The sequence below is a fragment of the Dysidea avara genome, chromosome 7 (assembly GCF_963678975.1).
Source record: "Dysidea avara chromosome 7, odDysAvar1.4, whole genome shotgun sequence".
Taxonomy (NCBI): Eukaryota; Metazoa; Porifera; class Demospongiae; order Dictyoceratida; family Dysideidae; genus Dysidea; species Dysidea avara.
In genome coordinates this window covers 837,334-860,426 of record NC_089278.1, presented here as the reverse complement: position 1 = coordinate 860,426, position 23,093 = coordinate 837,334, and the positions used below count along the sequence as shown (strand labels likewise).

At 37.9% G+C, this 23,093-nt stretch overlaps 1 protein-coding gene across 5 annotated transcripts in view; it reads right to left on the bottom strand.

The window, feature by feature from the left end:
- Positions 1 to 23,093, bottom strand: part of LOC136262333 (hemicentin-1-like) — a 40,402-nt gene that overhangs the window by 15,003 nt on the left and 2,306 nt on the right. For 2 of the 5 annotated variants that reach the window (XM_066056561.1, XM_066056559.1), the window contains exons 2-14: positions 20,706 to 21,065; positions 20,501 to 20,649; positions 20,250 to 20,409; positions 20,164 to 20,205; positions 19,772 to 20,113; positions 19,276 to 19,423; positions 19,054 to 19,217; positions 18,845 to 19,002; positions 11,668 to 11,842; positions 11,291 to 11,581; positions 10,944 to 11,240; positions 833 to 1,132; positions 483 to 782 (exon numbers count right to left, since the gene is read on the bottom strand). In XM_066056561.1, coding sequence (XP_065912633.1) covers positions 483 to 782; positions 833 to 1,132; positions 10,944 to 11,240; positions 11,291 to 11,581; positions 11,668 to 11,842; positions 18,845 to 19,002; positions 19,054 to 19,217; positions 19,276 to 19,423; positions 19,772 to 20,113; positions 20,164 to 20,205; positions 20,250 to 20,409; positions 20,501 to 20,649; positions 20,706 to 21,065 — 2,886 coding nt within the window. The remainder of the gene's footprint in view (positions 1 to 482; positions 783 to 832; positions 1,133 to 10,943; positions 11,241 to 11,290; positions 11,582 to 11,667; positions 11,843 to 18,844; positions 19,003 to 19,053; positions 19,218 to 19,275; positions 19,424 to 19,771; positions 20,114 to 20,163; positions 20,206 to 20,249; positions 20,410 to 20,500; positions 20,650 to 20,705; positions 21,066 to 23,093) is intronic. The other 3 variants (XM_066056560.1, XM_066056564.1, XM_066056563.1) reach the window with 3 other exon arrangements.

Genomic DNA, 23,093 nt, shown 5'->3' with positions numbered 1-23,093 from the left:
GAAAAAATCCCAAACCCCTACTTAAGGAAAACAGTATGCAGAGTGTGTCTGAGTTAAATTCACTTGATCACTAGCAGGAAACTATGAAGAAGTATGACCTTACTATATACAGTGGGAAGCACTATACTACAAACTTTGTGTTGTACAAATAATGGATAACATAATAATGTAATAGATGACAGCCAAGATTTTTCACTATTGGATTTACATAGACACTACAACATCAACTGACCACCAACCTCAATTTCACCTTTTCCTTAAGACACTGTTTATTTTGTATCTTGTGTCAGGATAAAGGTTATAAAAAAGGAAGAACATAAGAGGATTGAATTTCAGATGAACATTAAGTGGAAATGTCTAGGGATGACTACTCACATGGAGCTAGAATTGGTTACAGTTGTATTTCCCAACACTACACAACTTGATACTCATACATTGTCTTGTACTAGCTGTACCAAGTATAAGTTTTAGTATACACTTACATTGTACATTAACATTGACAGTAGTGTTATCATCACCAACAGGATTAGTAGCTAAACATGTGTAGTCTTCACTGTCTCCTCTCATAACTTCAATCATTGATACACTCACAACTGACACATTACCAACACCTGTAGCCATTACACTACTAGTTACTAGTCTTGCCTTGTCCACTTCACTTCCATTAATGTCCAGCCATACAATATCTGGTACAGGATAACCTGTAGCTGTACATGTGATGTTACCACCTTCAATGATGGTAAGTGTTTCTCCTTCTACTGGTACAGTAATATTAGGTGACACTGTATGATGATGGATGAAATAGGTTAACAAATTTGTTACATTCACATACCATTAACTGATAGAACTCCAGAACTGTTATCAGTTGATAATATATTAGTAGCTTTACATGTGTAGGTACCCACATCAGATGACTTCACACTCTTCACTATTAATCTACTATTAATACTAGTCTCATTTACTGACATTGTTGATATGTTATGTTTGTCATCTGTTGACATGTTCACTGGTACATCATTAAAGTACCAACTAATGGTAGGAACTGGTTCACCAGTAGCCTGACAAGTGAAATTGACTGAATATCCCTCAACTTGTGTTTGATCCTTCACATCAACAACAATAGCTGAAGGAACTAAAAGATAACAAATTAATACAACACTACACCTGTTGTGTGGGATGGAAGTGTTTAGATGAGTGTGATAAGTATTATATAATTATTATAACACTTAAATTGTCTCTCACCCATTCTCTCAGTGGAGTATTGCTGCAAAACAGATATCTACGACATTCTTGTAGGAGTATAATTTTTTATTGCAAGTTTTACTCTTGTTAAACATAGTTAATATTACAATGTGCACTGGATAGAGCTGTAATCTATATAACCCATGTGCATCCCCCATTCACGTGATCAAATTTGGCGGTAAAATTTAGGGCAGCAAAAATTTTAAGGAAGGAATATGAAGTCTCTATTAACTATTAGTTATAATAATGTACACATATGTCTGGTAGCTGATGTTTTAGTGATTTCTGTGTATACAGTATATGCCAAAGCATTAGGTATCCACTGCAATGTTTAACTGTCGAGTTGTAAAAAAAAATGTTTAAAAATGTATATACATCTATATGATGTCCTTAGTACGAGGTCAATCTTGAAACTATGCCTAGACTACATCATTCTACACTAAAAATCTTGTAATTTAATTGACTGTTCAACAGCCACAATTGCATATTAAATTAAATTTACCCACAAAAAAAGCAATATAACCCCCCCCCCACACACACACACACAAACACAAGAAGCAATATGACCCCAACCTCCACTGACCTTGTTCCTTAGGTCTTGTAAAGAGGTCACCAAAATAGATCAGGTATTAATATTATCAACAGTGTGATAATCGTATCACAGTAATCCATTATCGTGATATGATAATAGCTTATGATTATCGTGAGTGCAAATCAGATATTCTTATATCAATACTCTTACAATTAAAGTGTTTATTGGTTTTTTTCAATTATTTAATTAACTTGAAAGATTTTCTGTATTTTTGAAGGTTTTCTCTCTCTCTCAATATTAACATTTGTTACAGTTAGATCAGATATGGCATATAAGATCAATAAAATTACTACTAAACTATGCAACTTATCATTTGGATCTACTGTATCGTGATAATTGATATAATAGCAAAATCATTATCACACATCACTATACGCTTGGTATATACCTGTAGAAGGAACATAATGCTGACAGCTCACTATAGGTTGACTGTCTTTCTGTGGCCCTCTAATTTGGCCTATTTTTGCACCTAAGCATTATGTTCCTTTCCTGCTTGGTAGGAAGTTTACTCTTTCTCGCCTGATTCAATAGGCCCCCTGCACCTGCAACCTCCTGAACCACCACCCAATCATTGACTAGGTGCTAGCATCCTCCAGATTCTACCCTGGTTATGCACCCAGGTGTGTAAAATATCATAAGCATGATAAAAATGGTTGTTGCATATACATGTGGTGACGCTTTTAAAATCCACTAAGAGACCAACATAGATAAATAATGCAAGTAAAATATCCAGTACAAAGTAATGATCTCTATTCAGTTATTAACACTACTCCTAACTTTTGCCCTCCTCCACCACATATGCCTGGACACAAGGTAGAATCTGGAGGACACTAGCACCCAGTCAATGATTGGGTGGTGGTTTGGTAGGTGTACAGGAGGTTCCAGCCGCTATTGAATCAGGCGAGAAGGGGTAAACTGCCTACCAAGTAGGATCCTTAGGTGCAAAACAGGATATTTTGGGGGGTTTATGTTTCATTTATACAAAAAATAGGCCAACTTAGAGGACATGCAGTTGCCTAATTGAACCTCGGCTGAACTGTCTCATTCCTGCTATTGAGGAACTGATGATATACCAACCATAGAACAACTCCTGTTACCATTAAGGAGCTCTGCACCAAGTTTTTGTCTCCATAGAGCCTTTCTACTACCACATAGGAAAGGACAAAAGACAATGTACCCAAAACACCCCACTATACCAAGTAGGGACTCCACACAACCACACTTGTAGTTACCTGTATCTTCATGTCTTCCTACTACAGTACTGCCCAGAGGTAATGTTACATTCACGAGCAGTGGACACTCGTGTAGTCCATTGTTAAACTGTGAGTTTCTTTAGCATGTGGGCGCTAGCTAACTCACCAAGTGTAGCCACAGCAGGCGAGCTCCCTCCGGTGGCTGCTACAGTAACCGCATGTCTTTGCACGTGATGTGTTCCAGTCGTGTGTTGTGTCGAGTCGTGGCCTGGATTTGAGAACTCGCGAGGGATTGTAACATTGCCTCTGGGCAGGGTATATGCCGTTCGCGTACGGTTCAACCGTGTTCATATAATAACTACATGTTCCACAATCCACATGTGTATCTGACTCCCTGCTTCACAGGCTTACTGTTAACCTCCTTGCAGGTCCCTAGAGGGATAGTTGTCCAATAAATAAATGTATGGACTATGTATGTATACTTTTATAGGTTTGCCTTCATAAGGCCTTACAGACTAGTCAGATCGTGCATCGATAGCAAACTGACTATGCTGCTGCACCTCGCTGCTGCCGGCTGCTACTGCTGCTGCTGTATAGCAATTGATTTCTTCATTATTAATTGTTATTGTTGTTGCTGTCATTATTGTAATTAGCTATAATTACTTGTGTAGTTAATCATTACATGCAGTTGCGAGTCTATCATGTTTGTGTTATTTTTGCAACTTGAAAAGGAAGGAATTTTATTATTATTATTATTATTACTAGGACCGCGTCACATACAACCAAGTACATACACCAACGTGACAGCCCCCTGGTGAGGCTATTAGGTGGTGAAGGCATGATCCCCAAATCAACTCAATATGTCAAAGTAGTGACAGATACAACACAATAGTGGCATCGTAACTAAAGGCCACCAGTAGCTAAAGTGCTAGTACATCATTGGTGTGGTAATGGCACAGTGATGTGTACACAGTATATGTATACACAACCTACAGGAGATGCACAATACCGTAGGAGTATACAAGCCAGGTGAACCAGATAAAGGAAGACAGCCAAGCCAGCCAGAACCTAGTAAGCTAGGTAAAGGCAAAATGTACAATAATACAAGAAAACATTTAAAACATACCACGCTCTTTACAATACATTAGTACAAACAGACAACCAAACCAACCAGAGCCTAGCAAGCCAGAAAAAATATAGTAAAATACAAGACATATGTACATTACAATACAAACAAACATACCTGTCCTTGTGCAGCTGGCATGTCAAACCTATTCATCAGGTGTCCTGCAGCCATAGATACACGGAGCGCATCCACTGGTAGCTGGCATGGTGACTTGAGACTTAGTGTGCCAGCTGGCAACACTTTCAAGCACAATTGAACAGTAGTTCGCTCGTCTAAATAGCCATTTGAATCTGCTCGATTAGTAGTGGGTATATCACGTGCAGTTTTGATCGGCATTAAATAGAATTGTCGTACGTTTCTATCACCTCCACAGAAACATTCACCCATTATACGATTATCTCTTCATACAACATGGATTCTATTCCCGGTGAGTGCGAAGCCTTAGGCCTTGTAGTTTTCTTAAACATTATTTATTATTTATTTATTATTTCATTCATTATTAATGACGTAATTTTAACCGCATTTCGTATTATTCTTACTACTTGGTTGTATAACTAGGACTGCATCACATACAACCAAGTACATACACCAACGTGACAGCCCCCTGGTGAGGCTATTAAGTGGTGAAGGCATGATCCCCAAATCAACTCAATATGTCACAGTAGTGACAGATATAACACAATAGTGGCATCGTAACTAAAGGCCACCAGTAGCTAAGTTCCAGTACATCATTGGTGTGGTAATGGCACAGTGATGTGTACAAAGTTACATGTATACAAAACATACAGGAGAGAACTATACATTATTGCAGTATTGTATGCAGCAATACATTATAGGCAACATCACCATGCAGATAAAAATTATTAGCCAATATACAGCAATGCATATCAACATCAACTAGAGCTAAGTAAGGTTCATCAGTGATGTAGCAATGGCACAGTGATGGGTGACACACTATAGTTATGCATACACAACTTTCAGGAGATAGCTACACAATGCTGTAGGCGTATGCAAGCCAGATGAACCAGATAAAGGAAGACAGCCAAGCCACTAGAGCCTACTGTAGCTACGCCAGGTGAAGGCAAAAAAGATTAAGCACGTATTGAATTGCCTGACACCAACACAAAGAAAGTTCGCCATGCCAGCTGCACAAGACAAAATTGTTTACTTGCATTTTATATGTAGCTAACTGTAAGCTTATTGTAAAGAGCGTGGAATATGTCAGTTTAATGTTTTCTTGTATTGTTTATTTACGTGAATGAATCCACTGGCAGCTGGCATGGAGACTTGAGATGTTACAAACATAAAAACTTACTTGTAATCTTCTTGTTTACACAAGTGGTTTCTGGCTCTCCTGCATGGGCATCACTAATCTTCTTCGCGCAATAATTATGTAAGTAATTAAGCAAGGGTGTGGTACTGGGCGTTATATAGAATTACACGTATGGTCAAGTCATCAGCACAAACAGGAGTGACGATTATACGTTTGTGCCTTCATTCACAGGCGAATCTATCCCCGGTTAGTTCATGTCTCTAGGCCTCGTAGTTTTCTCAAACATTAATTATTAATTATTTATTTAAGGTAAATGCGGGTATTTCCGGACAGCGCACAATTCCGGACACTTCGTGTATAGCACCCAAGAATGAATCAACTAGAACACACTTTTCGATTTTTATAATCCCTATAAGAATAACTATTCACAGCAGAAATTTCAAGGCAATCCGTTGTTTCGTTCCTCGGCTAGCTTGTACCAAAGTGTCCGGAATTGTACGCTGTCCGGAAATACCCGCATTTACCTTATTTATGACGTAATTTTAACCGCGTTTCGTATTATTCTTAGTACTTGGTTGTATAATTAATGAACAAAAATTGCTTGGCAGTACAAGACTGTCAAGCTAGGCCGCAGGCCTTTGAGAGTGCCCATATCTTGTTGTTCTCCATAAATCATCAAGATTCTTCTTAAACAATGCCACGGTTGGTGCAGAAATAACATCTGCTGGAAGAGAATTCCACAAATTAACTACTCTGTTGGTGAAAAAATTATGCCTCACTAGCAGCCGAGATCGAAATTTAAAGAGTTTACGGTGGTGACCTCTGGTGGTATCCGTATTACTCAAAGTGAAAAATGAGGTAGGGTTGATGTCATAGTAACCATTCAATATCTTGTAGGTCTCAATTAGATCTCGCCTTTGACGTCTACAATACAGTGAATATAAACCAAGTCTCTCTAGACGAGTTTCGTATGGTAAATCAAATAAACTAGGTAATAACTTGGTGGCACGTCTCTGTACTTTCTCTAGGAGATCAATATCTTTCGCCAAGTAAGGGCTCCAGACCTGGATGCAATACTCCAAGTGAGGTCTGACATATATTTTGTACAAAAAAGTCAACAAGTCAACAGAAAAAAAGTTTGAAGGACCTTCTTAGCAAACCAAGAACTTGCATAGCTTTTGCTGCAGCCTTACAACACTGTAGAGATGGTTTCAAGTCTTCAGTGCACCAAATACCAAGATCTTTTTCTTCTTGCACTTCTGTGATTTCAAAGGGTAAGTTGGTGGAACTGTCCAGCATAGAGTAGGTGAACGGAGCAGAGTTACCAATCCGCATCAGCTTACATTTAGCTATATTAAACCGAAGCAACCATGTGTGAGACCACTGCAACAATCGGTCAACATCACTTTGCAGCCTAAGGTGATCGTCAAAGCTCTGAATAACAGAATAAATTTTTGTATCATCAGCAAACATTCTTACATTACTTTCAATAAGGTCTGGGATGTCATTAACATATAATATAAACAACAAGGGCCCTAAAATAGACCCCTGGGGGACTCCACTCACCACCTGAGCCCAAGACGACAAGTGACTATTCAACACAACTCTCTGGAAGCGGTTGGAAAGAAAGTTTGATAGCCATAAAGACAAATTACCACGAACACCAAATGCTTCCAACTTGGAGATCAATCTATGATGAGGTACAGAATCAAATGCCTTACTGTAGTCTAGAAATATGACATCAATGCCAAATCCTTGATCCAAAGCAGAAGTCCACTCTTCAAAAGTTGATAACAAGTTAGTAAAACAGGACTTCCTGTTAACAAAACCGTGTTGCTCACCATTAAGTATGCCGTGCCCATCAAGAAAGGTTACCAATTCAGAATGTATAATAGATTCCAGGATCTTAACAACTAAAGATGTCAAACTAATTGGCCTGTAGTTGGAAGCTTGGTTTCTTTGACCCTTTTTAAAAACAGGAACAACGTGTGCCTGTTTCCACTCATCAGGGAGAACACCACTAGATAAGGATTGAGAATACAGAATGGTTAAAGGTACATAAAGTGTGTTAGCACAAGCTTTTAAGACGTAAGAATGTATACCATCTGGGCCAGGAGCTTTGTTATCCTTGAGCTCAAGTAGCTTCTGAAGAACTGTTGACTCTGTTATGTCAATATCACAAATACTATCTTCAGACACAAAGGAGGGAACAGGCATGCTAAATAAATTTTCTTTGGTAAATGTTGACTCAAAGAATTGGTTTAGGGTTTCAGTCACCTCTTGGTCATCAGCAGTGAGAGAACCATCACTCTTTATCAATGGGCCAATACTAGGTCTAATCTTCTGTTTAGACTTAATGTAACTGTACAGTGCTTTTGGATTAGAACGAAGCTTGTCTAACAGGGACCGTTCATAAAAATTTCTAGCAGATCGTATCTTACATTTGACATCATTGCGTTTGGCTGCATAGGTGGCATAATCAGATCTTGATTTGGAATGTTTATATTTGGTAAAGGAAAGTTGCTTAGCTTTAATGGTTTTAGAGAGGTTTTTGGACCACCAAGGAGTAGGTTTATTATTTTTAGGAATGGAAGTCGGGATGTATTTAGCTATGGCATCTTGAACTGTCACCTTAAACACATGCCAATCATCATGAACATTGCCAGACAGAACTTCAGACCAGTTGATACTCCCAAAGTAATCATTCATAGCCTCGTAATTACCTTTTCTGTAATTGTACATAGGGACACTCTTTTTGGAAGGCAAATCATCAAAACACTTAAATTTCCACAGTAAACAAACATGGTCACTACTACCTAGAGGGGATAGATGTGTGACTTCATCAATAGAGTTTGGGTCAAGGGTAAATATTAAATCCAAAAGTGAAGGCTGTTGGCCCTGTCTGTAACGTGTACTACTGGCAACATGCTGGACCAAAAAACTGTCTCAAAAAATGTGGATGCTGCAGAACTATCACTACCAGCACAATAGCTTTCAGCCCAATTGATAGTTGGAAAATTAAAGTCGCCCATAATTAAAATCTTCTTCGCACAATCTGTAAATAATTAAGCAAGGGTGTGGTACTGGGCGTTATATAGAATTATGCGTATGGTCAGGTCATCAGCACGAACAGGGGCGACGATTATACGTTTGTGCCTTCATTCACAGGTGAATCTATCCCCGGTTGGTTCATGTCTCTAGGCCTTGTAGTTTTCTCAAACATTAATTAATTATTAATTATTTATGACGTAATTTTAACGTTTCGTATTATTCTTAGTACTTGGTTGTATAATTATATTATCAACACTTTACAGTGACCAGTACTGAAGGTCTACAGCAACATGTGCTGCAGCCTTAGGATTACCTAACCTAATTTCAAGGACTTAGACTTACTGACTTATAGCTGGAAAGGTGTAACAGAAAAGGGGCCAAAGTAAGGAAAAAAAATCCCTCCAACCCCAGGATTTGAACTGCAGGTCACCCAATGTCTAGTTGGGGCCACACTCAGTCTTCCTCCAGGAGGGATGGATTTTCTTCCTTAAACCTAAAGTATTTATTATCAACACTTTACAGTGACCAGCACTGAAGGTCTACAGCAACATGTGCTGCAGCCTTAGATATGCTTTTGTGTAACTTTTTATAGCTGTGCCAGGCAAATAATGGCTTGAAAGCTGCCAATTTCATAATGAAATAATGGAAATGGACCACCCGCCCGCATGCAAATATGCCGGAGGTCAGGATGGGAAACAGGAAATTTATTTGGAGTGGTGCATAATACCCTGTACCATAAATAATATCAGAATTCCCGATAAGTGGGCGTGACTCACAGAAATTAGCTTTCTGCGCGACTAAAATGAATACTATTTGGTTCATACATTTACTATGCAAGTCACTCTACATTTATGATTTGTAGCTATTAAAATCAAACATTAATTAATTGGAAGGCATAGCTCTGCAGACAGCAGAGGACATGGATTCATGAATTCATGGTCTATACAGACTGCAATACACCTACTGATAGATAGGTGTGGCTAGACTTATAGATTGTAATACATAGTCTCTATAAGTGGGCGTGGTTCACAAAGAGACTAGACCTCGAGCTAGACTATGACGTGTAACACATTTAATGTTCGCGTATGCATAGCAGTAGTAAGCCACCGATTCCTATACTGTAGTTAATATTGGCTAATGGAATTGAACAAAAGTATAACTACTAATTTAATAACCGATTAGGAGCTGCTGCTTTGGTTTTATTACTGTTTTTAATGCAAGCCGCAGTGTAATCATGCACAAGTTCTTAATGCTAAACAAACCAGACCCTTTTCAGGTGCCTAAAAAGGGTCGACGGAGCCAGACTAAGAAGTAGGCATGCATGGGGCTGTAACAGCAATGCAGCATTATACGCATTAATAGACTTCCAGATTGTCAAACTAATTATTTCGTGTCACCAACACTTTACCCAATCCGATCCAGATAGCAATCTTCTCAGATCATGCCGTGTTTTGTGTGCGTGTGTGTTTTTTCATTTGGTGACCCTTTTTTGTCTAAGTTTTACTGTCGGTTCAATAGTGAACCCGGCTTATTGAACCAATTTTCGTTTTGAACCGACTTTCGGTTCATCATCCACTGCCAATTTTATATTATACCTATACGGTATGGATTGCCATACCATACGCGTATGTATATACCATATGGGTATACGCATATGGTATGTACCATACACGTACAGTACGATATACGTGTGTGGTACAGAACATATGCAGTGAGAAGCACTATACTACAAATTGACACTTTTGTGTGGTACAAAATAATGGATAACAAAATGTAAAAGATGACAGCCAAGATTTTTTTAGCAGGGCTCAAAATAAAGATCAATAATCAGCCAATTTCTGGTCAATATTGCATATCGACTGGTTAATTTTATTGTTATCCAGACATTGTGGCTAGATAATACACTATTTCTGGAGAGCAGCTTTACAAAGGCAGTAATATTTAATCAAGCTGTTTCTTTATGGTTTGTGGCCACAAGCTTTACCTCAAGCCAAATTTGAACACTGGCCTGGCGTACTCGTCAACTATGAAAATGCAAAATGTATTTAAAACCATGTTATACAGTGTTACTACATGAAGCTTCATGTAATAGTTTAAAGAACCTATTTTCCTGTTGTACTTGACTAGAAACAGTGTGTGTGTGCATTTTATGACATGGTTTAAGCATGACTACATTTTAAAACTCACAACTGGTACCAGTACATTTTTTTATGTTTTATCAGGACAAAATCTGTTGCACTGGCAACATCAACTGACCATCAACTTCAATTTCACCTTTTCCTTAAAGCACTGTTTATTTTGTATCTTGTGTCAGGATAAAGGTAATAGGTATGAATATGTAACAGGAAGAATATAAGAAGATTGAATTTCAGATGAACATTAAGAAAAAACCTTGACACACATACAATGTCTCGTACTATCTGTACCAAGTATGGTCAAGGCAAAGTTTTATATAGTTACACTTACATTGTACATAAACACTGACAGTAGTGTTATCATCACCAACAGGATTAGTAGCTAAACATGTGTACACTCCACTATCTCCTCTCATAACTTCAATCATTGATACATTCACAACTGACACATTACCAACACCTGTAGCCATTACACTACTAGTTACTAGTCTCTTCTTGTCCACTTCACTTCCATTAATGTACAGCCATACAACATCTGGTACAGGATAACCTGTAGCTCTACATGTGATGTTACCACCTTCAATGATGGTAAGTGCTTCTTCTACTGGTTCAGTAATATTAGGTGACACTGTATGATGATGGATGAAATAGGTTAACAAATTTGTTACATTCACATACCATTAACTGATAGAACTCCAGAACTGTTATCAGTTGATAATATATTAGTAGCTTTACATGTGTAGGTACCCACATCAGATGACTTCACACTCTTCACTATTAATCTACTATTAATACTAGTCTCATTTACTGACATTGTTGATATGTTATGTTTGTCATCTGTTGACATGTTCACTGGTACATCATTAAAGTACCAACTAATGGTAGGAACTGGTTCACCAGTAGCCTGACAAGTGAAATTGACTGAATATCCCTCAACTTGTGTTTGATCCTTCACATCAACAACAATAACTGAACAATTCAAAAACATGTATGAAATGTATGAAACAACAATCAATAGTACACCAACAAGAAAAATGTTAACATTGTATAGTTACCTGGTACAGCTAACTTTCTGCTACAAGTTTTATTATTATTATTATTGCTCCACTTGTAATCAGTTCCATCTAACAAGACTGATACTCTGAAACTACAGTTACCCTTCAATGGTAGATCAGGTATTGATAATTGTTGTTTTGGCCCAAAATAACCATTCCTCAATTCAGGTACACACTGTAAAAATTCACAGTCATTGTAAAATTTAGAAATAACAGCCCCAAAGATTATCCAATGATGCAAACATGAAAACTTACTGTGTGAAGTTACATAACATTGCAGTAAAATGTTTATGTACGAGAAATGTTAATTTTAAATTCAGTATACATGGCAGTGTGTGTTTGTTCATGTATTTCATCAATATGAGTATCCATCAATTATTGTATTGCTGACATTACTTTCATTACTTTATGCAACCAATTTTTCATGTGCTAAGTTGAGCCACTCGAGGACTTCTAATAGAACACACAGAGAATGTTCTAGAACAATCTAGACTTTCCATTAATGATCTACAGAATTATGAACTTTTATGGTATTTAATTTGTAGAAATTAAGTGAGGTGAACAGCTGACAACAACAATTAGGTAGTTAATGGTTTGAGAGTTACATAGGTATGGAGGTTCCTCTGGACACCTTTTGTAAACATTTTTTGCACACCTTTTTACTACTTGGTAACTGTTCTATTAGAGTATTTAGACCCCCACAATTTTACAATATGTTGTAACTCTGTGACTCTTTCTGCGGTTTCTTTTAAACTGCTTGAGTTATTTCTTTCTAAATTACAAAGGGTCTGAGTTCTTTTAAACTACACAGATTGCCAAGCCATTTTATTATAGCAATTTATAACTTTGTAACAGATTTGTACCAGACATGGTACATGAATTCACCTCAATATGTCATTATAGTATGCCAAATTTCAAGGCAATCAAGTTGGGTGTTTACATTATTATACTGGTTCCTTTTTTTGAACAAGAAGAATAATTAGGCCCAGATTAAAAAAAATTAAATTAAGCCCAATTTTAAGGGCTTGTATTTCATGAACATATAAAGTGATTTTGATGAAATTTGGAATGTGTGAGGTGCTGAAGGTAGCCGCAGCTGTAATGCAAAATTGTGTGCTTTCATGAAGAGACCATGGAGCTACACATGTGTGAAAATGTGTTTTCTTTCTACCTTCCTATCAATATACGTACAGTGTAGTAGTGCACCAGCTTTCTTGGCTGCACGACATACTACCGTGTGTCTTGATTCAGGCTTCTGCACACAATTTTGGCTGTACACATTGGCTCATTCACTCATTTTGTGTGTGTCATTGTATGTGCGCATTTTTTGCATTTTTTCGCTATGGGTTATATCACTAACCTGCATTCGCTGTTCGACTCTCATCATGTAGTGTTCAGCATGCCAGTGTGCCATATAGACTAAGCACCAGACTAATCGCCATAGTGATTCTCTTGAGCGAAAAAAAGCAGCTAAATAGACGGTTTAAGTAAACAAAACCTAACTAATAAACGATACTAGTCTAATTCTTACTATTCACACTGGCTAAACTCGAATCTGTTGGCATGACAAAACTGGTTACCACAATCGAATGTAAAGGTTAGTATTATTTAGAATATATTTGTTTTATTGAGTCATTGTTGAAGTGGACTACAGTTTAATCTGAGCTAAGATGGCACCAGACTAGTAAGGTGTATAAGTACGTTTATATATATGTAAACTAGAGTTGTGGCCACCCGCGTTGGCTTTTTCGATCGCCATTGGCTGCTTGTAAACATTATACGTATTGGTGACGTTATGGCCCACAATCGACCTTTACATGTCAGGCTATAAAAGAATTCGAGTGATCTGTGAAGCGTCTTTCCACCTATTAGGTGAGGTGTCGTAGTGGTCTTCGCCACCGGCACTTGTGCTATGCTGCACAAAACCGCAGCCAGTGCAATATCTGTATATTGCACTGTGGTCGGTGCATTATAACTTATAATGCACTCGTTGTGGTCTACAAAACCGCAACCAGTGCGTTATAAGTTATAATGCACTCGCTGCGGTCTGCAGCAGTGCAATATACAAATTATGGCACTGGCGGTGCCTTTGAACTGCCCATGCAGAGTGGTACATATATATTTATAGAACTTTGTGTGGGCGAGATCAAAGATAAAAGTGTACTTTAAATTTCATAAAGTACACTCTCAGCCGGCCAAATACTTCATCGACCACAAAGAGTGCTTTATTGAACCGCAAAGAGTGCTTTATTCGTTCATTATTGTACTTTGGGTGAAAAGATCAAAGTGAAAAGTGTACTTTTATTTCCATATTGTACACTTGGCTGCACACTTCAAAGCTGGCAGGGTGCTGTATTTATTTCAACTGTGCTGTATTTGCCCAAGTGTGCTGTATTTTCCTTTTGATCCCAATACAGCACTGTTGAAACAGTAAACAAGTTGACCAATGCCAGACACATTATCGCATTCTTTTCACCAAACCACTGCAATGTTATGAAGCCATTCAACATTATGACGTATCATAAACACATAGAACAATGCCATGACCTAAACACAAGTGGGCGAATTACCCTGAAAGCCATTCTTAGCGAAAAGGAACAGAGCACATGGTGTTATCAACACTACAAAATGACTCCTGTCCACGTTGTAAAGCCAGGTGGAACACGATAAGTTAATTCGCTCCAGTTGCCTTCGTGGTATCGTTCCCAGTGCCACACCATGGCTTCTATAAATGCACTCACCCGCCAAACACAATAGCAAGCCTCTCTATAACAAAGTCACAGACTTACTCATGGGCTTTAAGCCAGGCCTCAACCGAGAAAGAAGCAGTTGGCCACTTACTGTCGCTCTCGGCAGCTCAAATCAATTAAAGCTACGTAGCTAGCTAGCTTCATCACGCTGGTGCTCTGACGCTGGAGGCAGTATGAACGAGTATGAATCACTGCAGTGAATACACACGATCTCGAGCTTACGCGGATAGGCACTCACCTCCTGCTACTTGGCATCACCCCCACTCTTCGCAGCCACTACTTTAGTACAATAAACCAGTTAAAGCACCGCCATTGCTCGTGCAATATGGAAAAAATAGCACTCAGACATGGTCTTGAACCTAATACAGCACTCAGCTTCGCCTCGTGCTGTATTAGTCTCTCGCGGATGGTTCTGTAATTCGTGCAGCCGCTCTTCGTACCTCAGGATCTGCAGGACCTTCTGGTCTGGATGCTTATGGCTGGAGACGTTTGTGTTCATCCTTCAAATCTGCCTCTGCTGAACTTTGTTGTTCCATTGCTATTTTAGCTCGTCGTCTGTGTACATCATTTGTTGATCCTGAAATTGTTTTGCCACTTGTGTCGTGTAGACTTATTGCTTTGGATAAAAATCCTGGTGTCCGTCCTATTGGTGTTGGTGAGGTAATTAGACGCATTATTGCCAAGGATGTTCTGTCAATTATTGGACCTGATATTCAACGTGCTGCTGGTCCTCTACAGCTTTGTGCTGGCCAAACTTGTGGTGTTGAAGCTGCAATCCATTCCATGAGGTCCATTTTTGATGATGAGAAATCTGAAGGTTTTTTACCTGTTGATGCCCGTAATGCTTTTAATTCACATAACAGGGCAGTAGCATTGCAAAACATCCAGTATACATGCCCTGCTTTTTCGACCATTCTAATCAACACATATCGTTTTCCAGCACCATTAGACTATATGTTGATGGTGATGTTATTTATTCCAACGAAGGGACTACTCAAGGGGACCCCCTCGCTATGCCTTTTTACACCTTGTCTACAATACCTCTTATTCGTAGATTACCAAACAATGTCACTCAGGCATGGTATGCAGATGATGCAAGTGCTTGTGGTGAAGTTTCACATCTGCGTCTGTGGTGGGACCAGCTTTCATTACTTGGACCACATTTTGGCTACTTTCCTAATGCATCTAAGACTTGGCTTGTTGTCAATGAACAGTACCTGAATCATGCTCAATTGCTTTTTGCCAATACTTGTGTCAATGTAACCAAAGATGGACGGCCTCATCTCGGAGCTGCTATAGGATCTACTGCTTTTGTTGCACAGTATGTTTCTAATAAAATCACCACTTGGATTAGCGAATTAAAGTTGTTATCATCTTTTGCCATCACCCAGCCCCATGCGGCTTACTCTGCCTTTACACATGGACTAGTCAGTAAATGGTTATTTGTTGCTCGTACTATACCTAATGTCGATGATCTTTTTCACCCACTTGAGGATTGTATTAGACACAGCTTCATTCCTGCAGTAACTGGCCATCTACCACCCAGTGATTTAGATAGAGACTTTTTGGCTCTTCCCACTAGGATTGGTGGTATGGGTATTATCAACCCTATCAGAATGTGTGCTTTTGAGTTTACTGCCTCTAACAAAGTTACCAAGCCTCTGCAATCCCTTCTGTTATCTCAAACCAGCACTTTCTCAAGTGATATTCGTGGTGAACAGCTTTTAATAAAAAGTGAAATATATCGCATGAAATTTTCCATGACATCTTCTAACAAAGCATCTTTACTAGAAGGGGCTACAACTAGTCTAAAGAGATCAATTGAACTAGCTTCTGAAAAGGGAGCTTCAAATTGGTTATCTGTTCTGCCTTTGCAGGAGTACAATTTTTCTCTTCACAAAACTGCCTTCCACGACGGTGTTGCGCTTAGATATGGATGGGATCCTGCCAGGCTTCCTCAACATTGCCCCTGTGGAACTAAGTTCACTGTTGAACATTCCTTTACTTGTCCCGAGGGTGGCTTCCCTTCTATCCGTCACAATGAGATCCGTGACTTAACAGCAAGCTTACTTACTGAGGTCTGCCATGAGGTGGATGTTGAACCACATTTACAACCTATTACTGGTGAGCAGTTCACCTTAGCCTCATCAAACATCGAAGATGGTGCTCGACTAGATATTTCAGCCAATGGTTTTTGGGGTGGCCGTTGTGAGAAAACTTACATTAATGTTAAAGTCTTTAACCCACACGCTCCTAGTAATTGTACCACCAGTGCCAGTGCCATTTACAGAAAACATGAATTGTGTAAGAAGCGTTCATACGAAGCTCGCATACGTGAAGTTGAACAGAGTTCCTTTACTCCTTTAATCTTTTCAGCCACCGGAGGAATGGCTAACGAAGCAACCATGTTTTACAAACACCTTGCTTCCTTGCTATCAGATAAATGGGATTCAAATTATGCTGCTGTTATGGGGTGGATCTGGTGCTGCTTGTCCTTTTTACTTTTGAGGTCAGCAATTAGGTGTCTGCGGGGTTCTAGATCCTCAAAGGGCTCCTTTGGCCACTCTTTAGGATCAGCACCAATTGACCTCATTCAAGTAGAATCAAGACTCCCATTAATTAAGCAGTAACTTATTGAATTATTTTTTTCTCTCCTTTCTTTGTATGTTTAATTTGTTGTTTCTATTATTATTCAAAAAAAAAAAATTAGTCTCTCGCCCACGCCCTCGTGCTATTTTTTCCATATTGCACTCGCGGCGGTGCTTTAACTAGTATATAAAGCACTCTTAAAGCACAGTTGCCCACGTGCCTTAGTGTAGGCTAATAGCCTACGGGGCTCACGCCAGTACGACTAATCACCCAAGCCGGTGAAGGCTGATAGCCTCGCCGTGCTGAGTGATCAATCACCCCAGCTAATACGATTTCTACCACTGGATTGCTTTTATAGACATACCTAAATGCTTCGATGATGGGTGGGAGAAGGTAACGTTGCTGTTACGTTTGTTAATGTAAACGGACAAGTCCTGGAGATGTCACAGAAATACTTCACCATGTGACTCACAATAGAATCGATTGTGAGTTGCGAGCAAAACCTGCCAAAAGACGCAATGAACATCTACTATGCCAAACTATGGTGAAATACGCGTGAGTTACTTTGTTAAACTAGTTTGTGTGCGTTCAGGCTGCTAATAGTTCGTGCAACGCTTGTTAATTATGAGTCCTAGTGTATGGTGAAGCTACACGACTAGAAAGTTCCATAAATCATTTAAAGCATAGCCTTGCTCGTACTATATGAAAAATAAAGTACTCGGCCGCGCGCCTCGTACTTTATTTTTCATATAGCACACGCGGCTATGCTTTAACATATACATATATTAGGACAATAAAATAAAAAAATGTCTTATACCAGTGTAGTAAAAAAAAAAAAAAAAAAAAAAAAAGTGTAGTTCATATATAGTTAGCGATTCTGGGAGAATTTTAAAATTAATGGAAATAATTTTTATTTAGTACAGCCTTGTGTAGTACTCCCTGAGGATCTCATAAACACTTAGTTTTTAAAAATCCGTTATAGGATGGTGGAGTTATAAGCAATTTTGTCCTTTAAAATAGGCAAAATTTTCTCCGTATCTTTCCATTGAAAAAAGTCCCAAAAATGGCACAATTGAACAAATGCTTATAACTGAGCTTTGCAATAACATTTTGAACTTCTGTTTTCTGTTATAAATACCTTAATACATGGACCACAGTGTAACCTTACTTGTAAGACCCTCTGAATAAAGGTCACCTCCATAGAAAGCCATTAAATAGTTGCATGCATTTAGTATCTTGCGGATGGCAAAACAACATACACGTGGTGAAGTGCAACCACTCTGTTCCAGTCATCTCCACTCAAAAATACAATGTGCATGCAAAGCAAGGAGTTGTACTGTTGATTTATAGCTGTTTACATTATTATTTTGTCTCTTAATGCACAGCTCCTTGACAACTACCAAAATGGTCCATCAAAGAGATGAGCAATTTATGGTGCAAATTTGCTGACTTTTAGCATAGTAATATTGAAAACTATATGGACAAAAATGCTCACCTTGGTGTAACTAACATGTGCTGGGTCGTTTCTTGCAAAAAGAACATAATATTGTGGTGGCTATATTGCAAAATAATATTATAATTGGCATAAAACTCCACACAAACATATTTGTAGCAGGAAACTAACTGCACCATCATATTCCTTGTCCCCAGAAACCCTAGAAACGATCCAATCGTTTGATCAATCGCTCGCATGGCAGCGAAATGATTGTGCCAACTCTCCAATGGAAGATTCACGGAGAAAATTTTATGCAGAATTTACGGAATTCCGGAATCGCTAATATAGTCAACAAGTGAATAAAACCTACCAAGTTTTCATGTTGCATACAAGACATACTTACTGTTTCATTAATAATTACATCATCAACAGTGTTACAATAGTGATGCACACAGTAGCCCCAGATGGTATTAAGATCATCATGATAATGATTAATCCAATCTATTGTAGCAATCTCTTCTGTACAATCCACATTACTGATTTCTGGTTGTAGGGATGATGCTGTTGATATTAATATTGAAATAACACTAAACATTTTGTATATTTACTCACATCGAGAATCAACAGTAATTCTAGAGCTATCACTCATTTCATTCCCATGACTGTCCACAAGAGATATCGCAAACTGTGCAAATAATTTTCCTCTTACGAATTTAAACTCTCCAAATTGTAATGACGTGTCAGTGGTAGATCTAGTTAGCACTCTGGAGTCATTACTATATTAATATAATAGATATAGTGTTTATTACCACATTGACTAGATGTATAACTTACTTCTCAAAATCTGTATAAGTCACCTTATAATTTTGTACTGATTCTCCTCCTGTGTACTCAGGAGGTCCCCAGGTCAAACTGATCACTATATTTCCATCAGTATTAGTAGTAATTGGAGAGGATGATATAGCTGGTGGATTTGTCCATCCTATTGTGCAATATAATATTACATATAATTAGCATCATCATTTAGAAAATTATGCATCTTATGACAGTCATGTGAAGTGGTAAAGTTGTAGAACAGGACAGGCACAACAAAAATACAACAGCATTGCTTATGCAGCACCTACATTTTAAAATCTAATTACCAGCATAATATCTTTACTGTAGTACTGAGTTGCTAAGTTACATCAATAATAACAAAACCTGTATAACATGAAGTACTAGAAATAGGGTCAGAAATTGGTCAACAGTTTTGTAAGATGGAAATTTACTGCCTGTGAATAATGACTTTCCCAATGCCAAAATTGTTATATATGTTAATAACAGTGTATACCTCTTGGTAGGATCCTTGTTGTCTTACTGACATATCCAGCTTTATTGACTACCACACATTGATAAGACCCCATGTAAGGTTGAGGATCAAACATCATGAGGTGTAGAGTGGATGTGTTCCCTTCAGTAACAATCGTCACATTGATATCACATGAATATATGTCATCTCCATTTAGTAACCAGTTCACTTGTGGTCTGGGATGACCAGTAAAACTGCAAGTAATAGTAACATTGACTTTGTAGTTATTAGAAACTTGTGATATATCCAATAACAAGTCTTCTTTATAGTTATGTCCTTCAGTAATACCATCAACAATTGTATTAAGAGTCACAATGGATGGTACTGTAATATATTACACGTCAGTAACACAGTATTACCTCATGGAGTCATACCAATCATTATCATGTCTTCTGTAAATGTTGAATTATTCCCTACTAAACAAACAGAGATGAGAACATCACTAGACAATTTGACTAACTTTCTGTTTCACTGTCGTTAACAAATATTTGGTAGGTAACATTGTAAATTTTATCATGATCCTTCCAACCAATTTCACATTCAAACACATTACCAGATATATTAGCAGTAACATTGGATAACAACAAACTACCACTGGATGGTGATATCCATATGTTATCCTACAAGGATAAGAAATGTCAGTGATTATTGTGGGACAGAAGTCATTAATAATATTTATGATGTAAGATACCTACAAATTAAATCACTCACCAGACATTGTAGTGAATCACAATTAATATCATTCCTCCACCAACTGATGTTGTCAGGACTGGGGTATATACCTCTCATACATGATAACTCAACACTTTCTCCTTCAGGTACATTAACAACCTGTACTTCTCCACCAATTGGTTCTAGTACTGAACAAAACACATAATAGTGACTATATAGTGTTTGTATAACTGTACTGTACTACCTGCCATCTGAACATGTACTGGTTTTCCAATCACTATATCAGTGAATAAAGAATGTAGTTCTGATGAGTCAGTGATACACTGGTATTTGCCAACAACACTATCATTAGTATTGAAGATGGTAACCTTTCGTCTGCCAATCCAGTTAGATGGAGATAAAGTGTGATCATATGGAATATAAAACTCATAATCCAAATGTACTCCATCATGTAAGAATCCCACAGCACAAGATGTATTCTTCAATGATACCAGCTGAACACAGTTTGTCTCACAATAAAGTGAAATGGTACTACCATTAAAGAATACTAAATCATTTGGTTGATCTGTGAACTCCACAGGATATGGTTGCACAAGATAATTTGCTACATAAAATGAAAATATGCTCTGTAACTCTCTGTACACCAAACACAGGGACAACAGATGACATACAAGATTACTGATCTAAACAGCCACTACCCATAAATGAACACAGAAACCACTACAGAATCCTGTGAAGCACTTATTGGACAATCAGTATCACATAACATGGAGGAGTTTCTTAATCCAATAATAGCCTGTCAACCCATAATATTACCACAACCATAAACTAATAGTCATGCATCCATTCAGCTACCATACAACTTGTACACCAGCACACTGTCACACATCATTAAAGGTGAGAGGTTAATAAATAAATCAGACAACATACAAGAGCAGCAGGCAAGAGCTGATAAGTACAACAGGGCAGGTATAGTAAAATGAAATAGTAGTATATGCACATTAATGATAATGGCCAGTGTTTACACACTGCTGCTCTCCCACAAACATTGCCTGGTAGTTACGTATTGACTTGTCTATTAGCAACACTACATGATCAAGTGAAACGCTTGAGCTTTATATAGGCTATACACAGAAATGAGCAAATATGTTTTGGTATTTAGTATTCTTTATAATATTATAACAAACATGTATTTGTCACTTATAAAGCTTGTTATTGGTTATTTGGTAGTAGTATATTATGTATATGCTGAGTAGTCATGATTCTGACTGACCACACACCTGCATATACAAGTGTCCATGTTAGTGTATATGTAACTACACATTAGAGGTCTCACATTACATTGTATATTGGTACACTCATTACTTGCATTTTATAATGACATGATAATAATTAGGATAAGATTTGAGTGGATCACTCCCATTTGGTATAATGGATGACTTTTAGTGCATAAGATCACATACATGTATGTTAATTGGAAACAGGATGACTTAATACAGTTCAAAACAAATGTCCTCACTTAATGAACTTGTTTCGGTTTATTTGTCATATGACTGTTAGGCAATGGGATAAGAAGTAGTGTTAACTATGATTACATTGATTAGGAAATGAGATTGTATAAGGGACCATGAGTTGTGCAGTTCCCACTTCAATATGTTATGTGCCAAATAAATATGAATTCTGGTTGCTGTCTTCTGACCCTATTTGATTGTGTTAACTTGTGATGACTTGAAATAGGCCAGAATAACTACAAGACTTAACATTTTCTACTATGTCAAAAGTAAGCACATTGGTTGCTATAATGGGTTATGCACTAACTTTCGAAGCATAGGAAACTGCTTCGTATTTTAGGTCAGGTATGAGAGTAATTTTTGATATTTTAAAAATGCTTCATAACATGCAGAGTGCAATTCTTCCTCTTAGATCGTGAGAACACTTAAGACAATGATCACATGTACCTGATGTAAAAGGTGCAGGACCTCCCTAGCATTAATAAATTTGCTCTTAGGGTTGATCAGCAAAACAATCATTCAGTAATTCAGTGACAATTATCCTAATTCACGCTGCATGTAGAAATTAGAATGCTTGGATGGTTGTGTCTTCTTGATTTTGGAAAATGCAATAAGATGCTGAAATGTGAGTGACCCAGAAATTATTAGCAGATTGATTAAGCAACTAAAGACTATAGATACCATGTATTTTGTTTGATTTTTCGTTTAAGTAGTTGGCAGGGTGTGTTCTTCTCTACTGGAGCATACACAGAGGCAAAACACAGCATTACACAAACTCACCACTCACATCATATGATTTTCAGCAGCTAGTTTGTATCAACAAGACAATCCATTATGTAAAGTTGAAAAGCCATCTGTCTGACCGTCTACAATTCTGATGGCGTCCAACAATTTTCTCTCCAGCTGATGCATGTAGCAAAGTGATTTTTGTGCCAAACGAAGCACTCACCATCTAAGAATTATATCATTTTAAAATGAAGCTTCTAACTGCTGTCGTTTGTTCTCTAAAGAACATTGAAGGCATTGGTGTAGAGGAAAACTTGCGTTAGAACATAGAATTGCTAACCCTAAGGTCCAGGGTTCGTTTCCTACCCATGACAACTTTTTTCTTTTTCACTGCC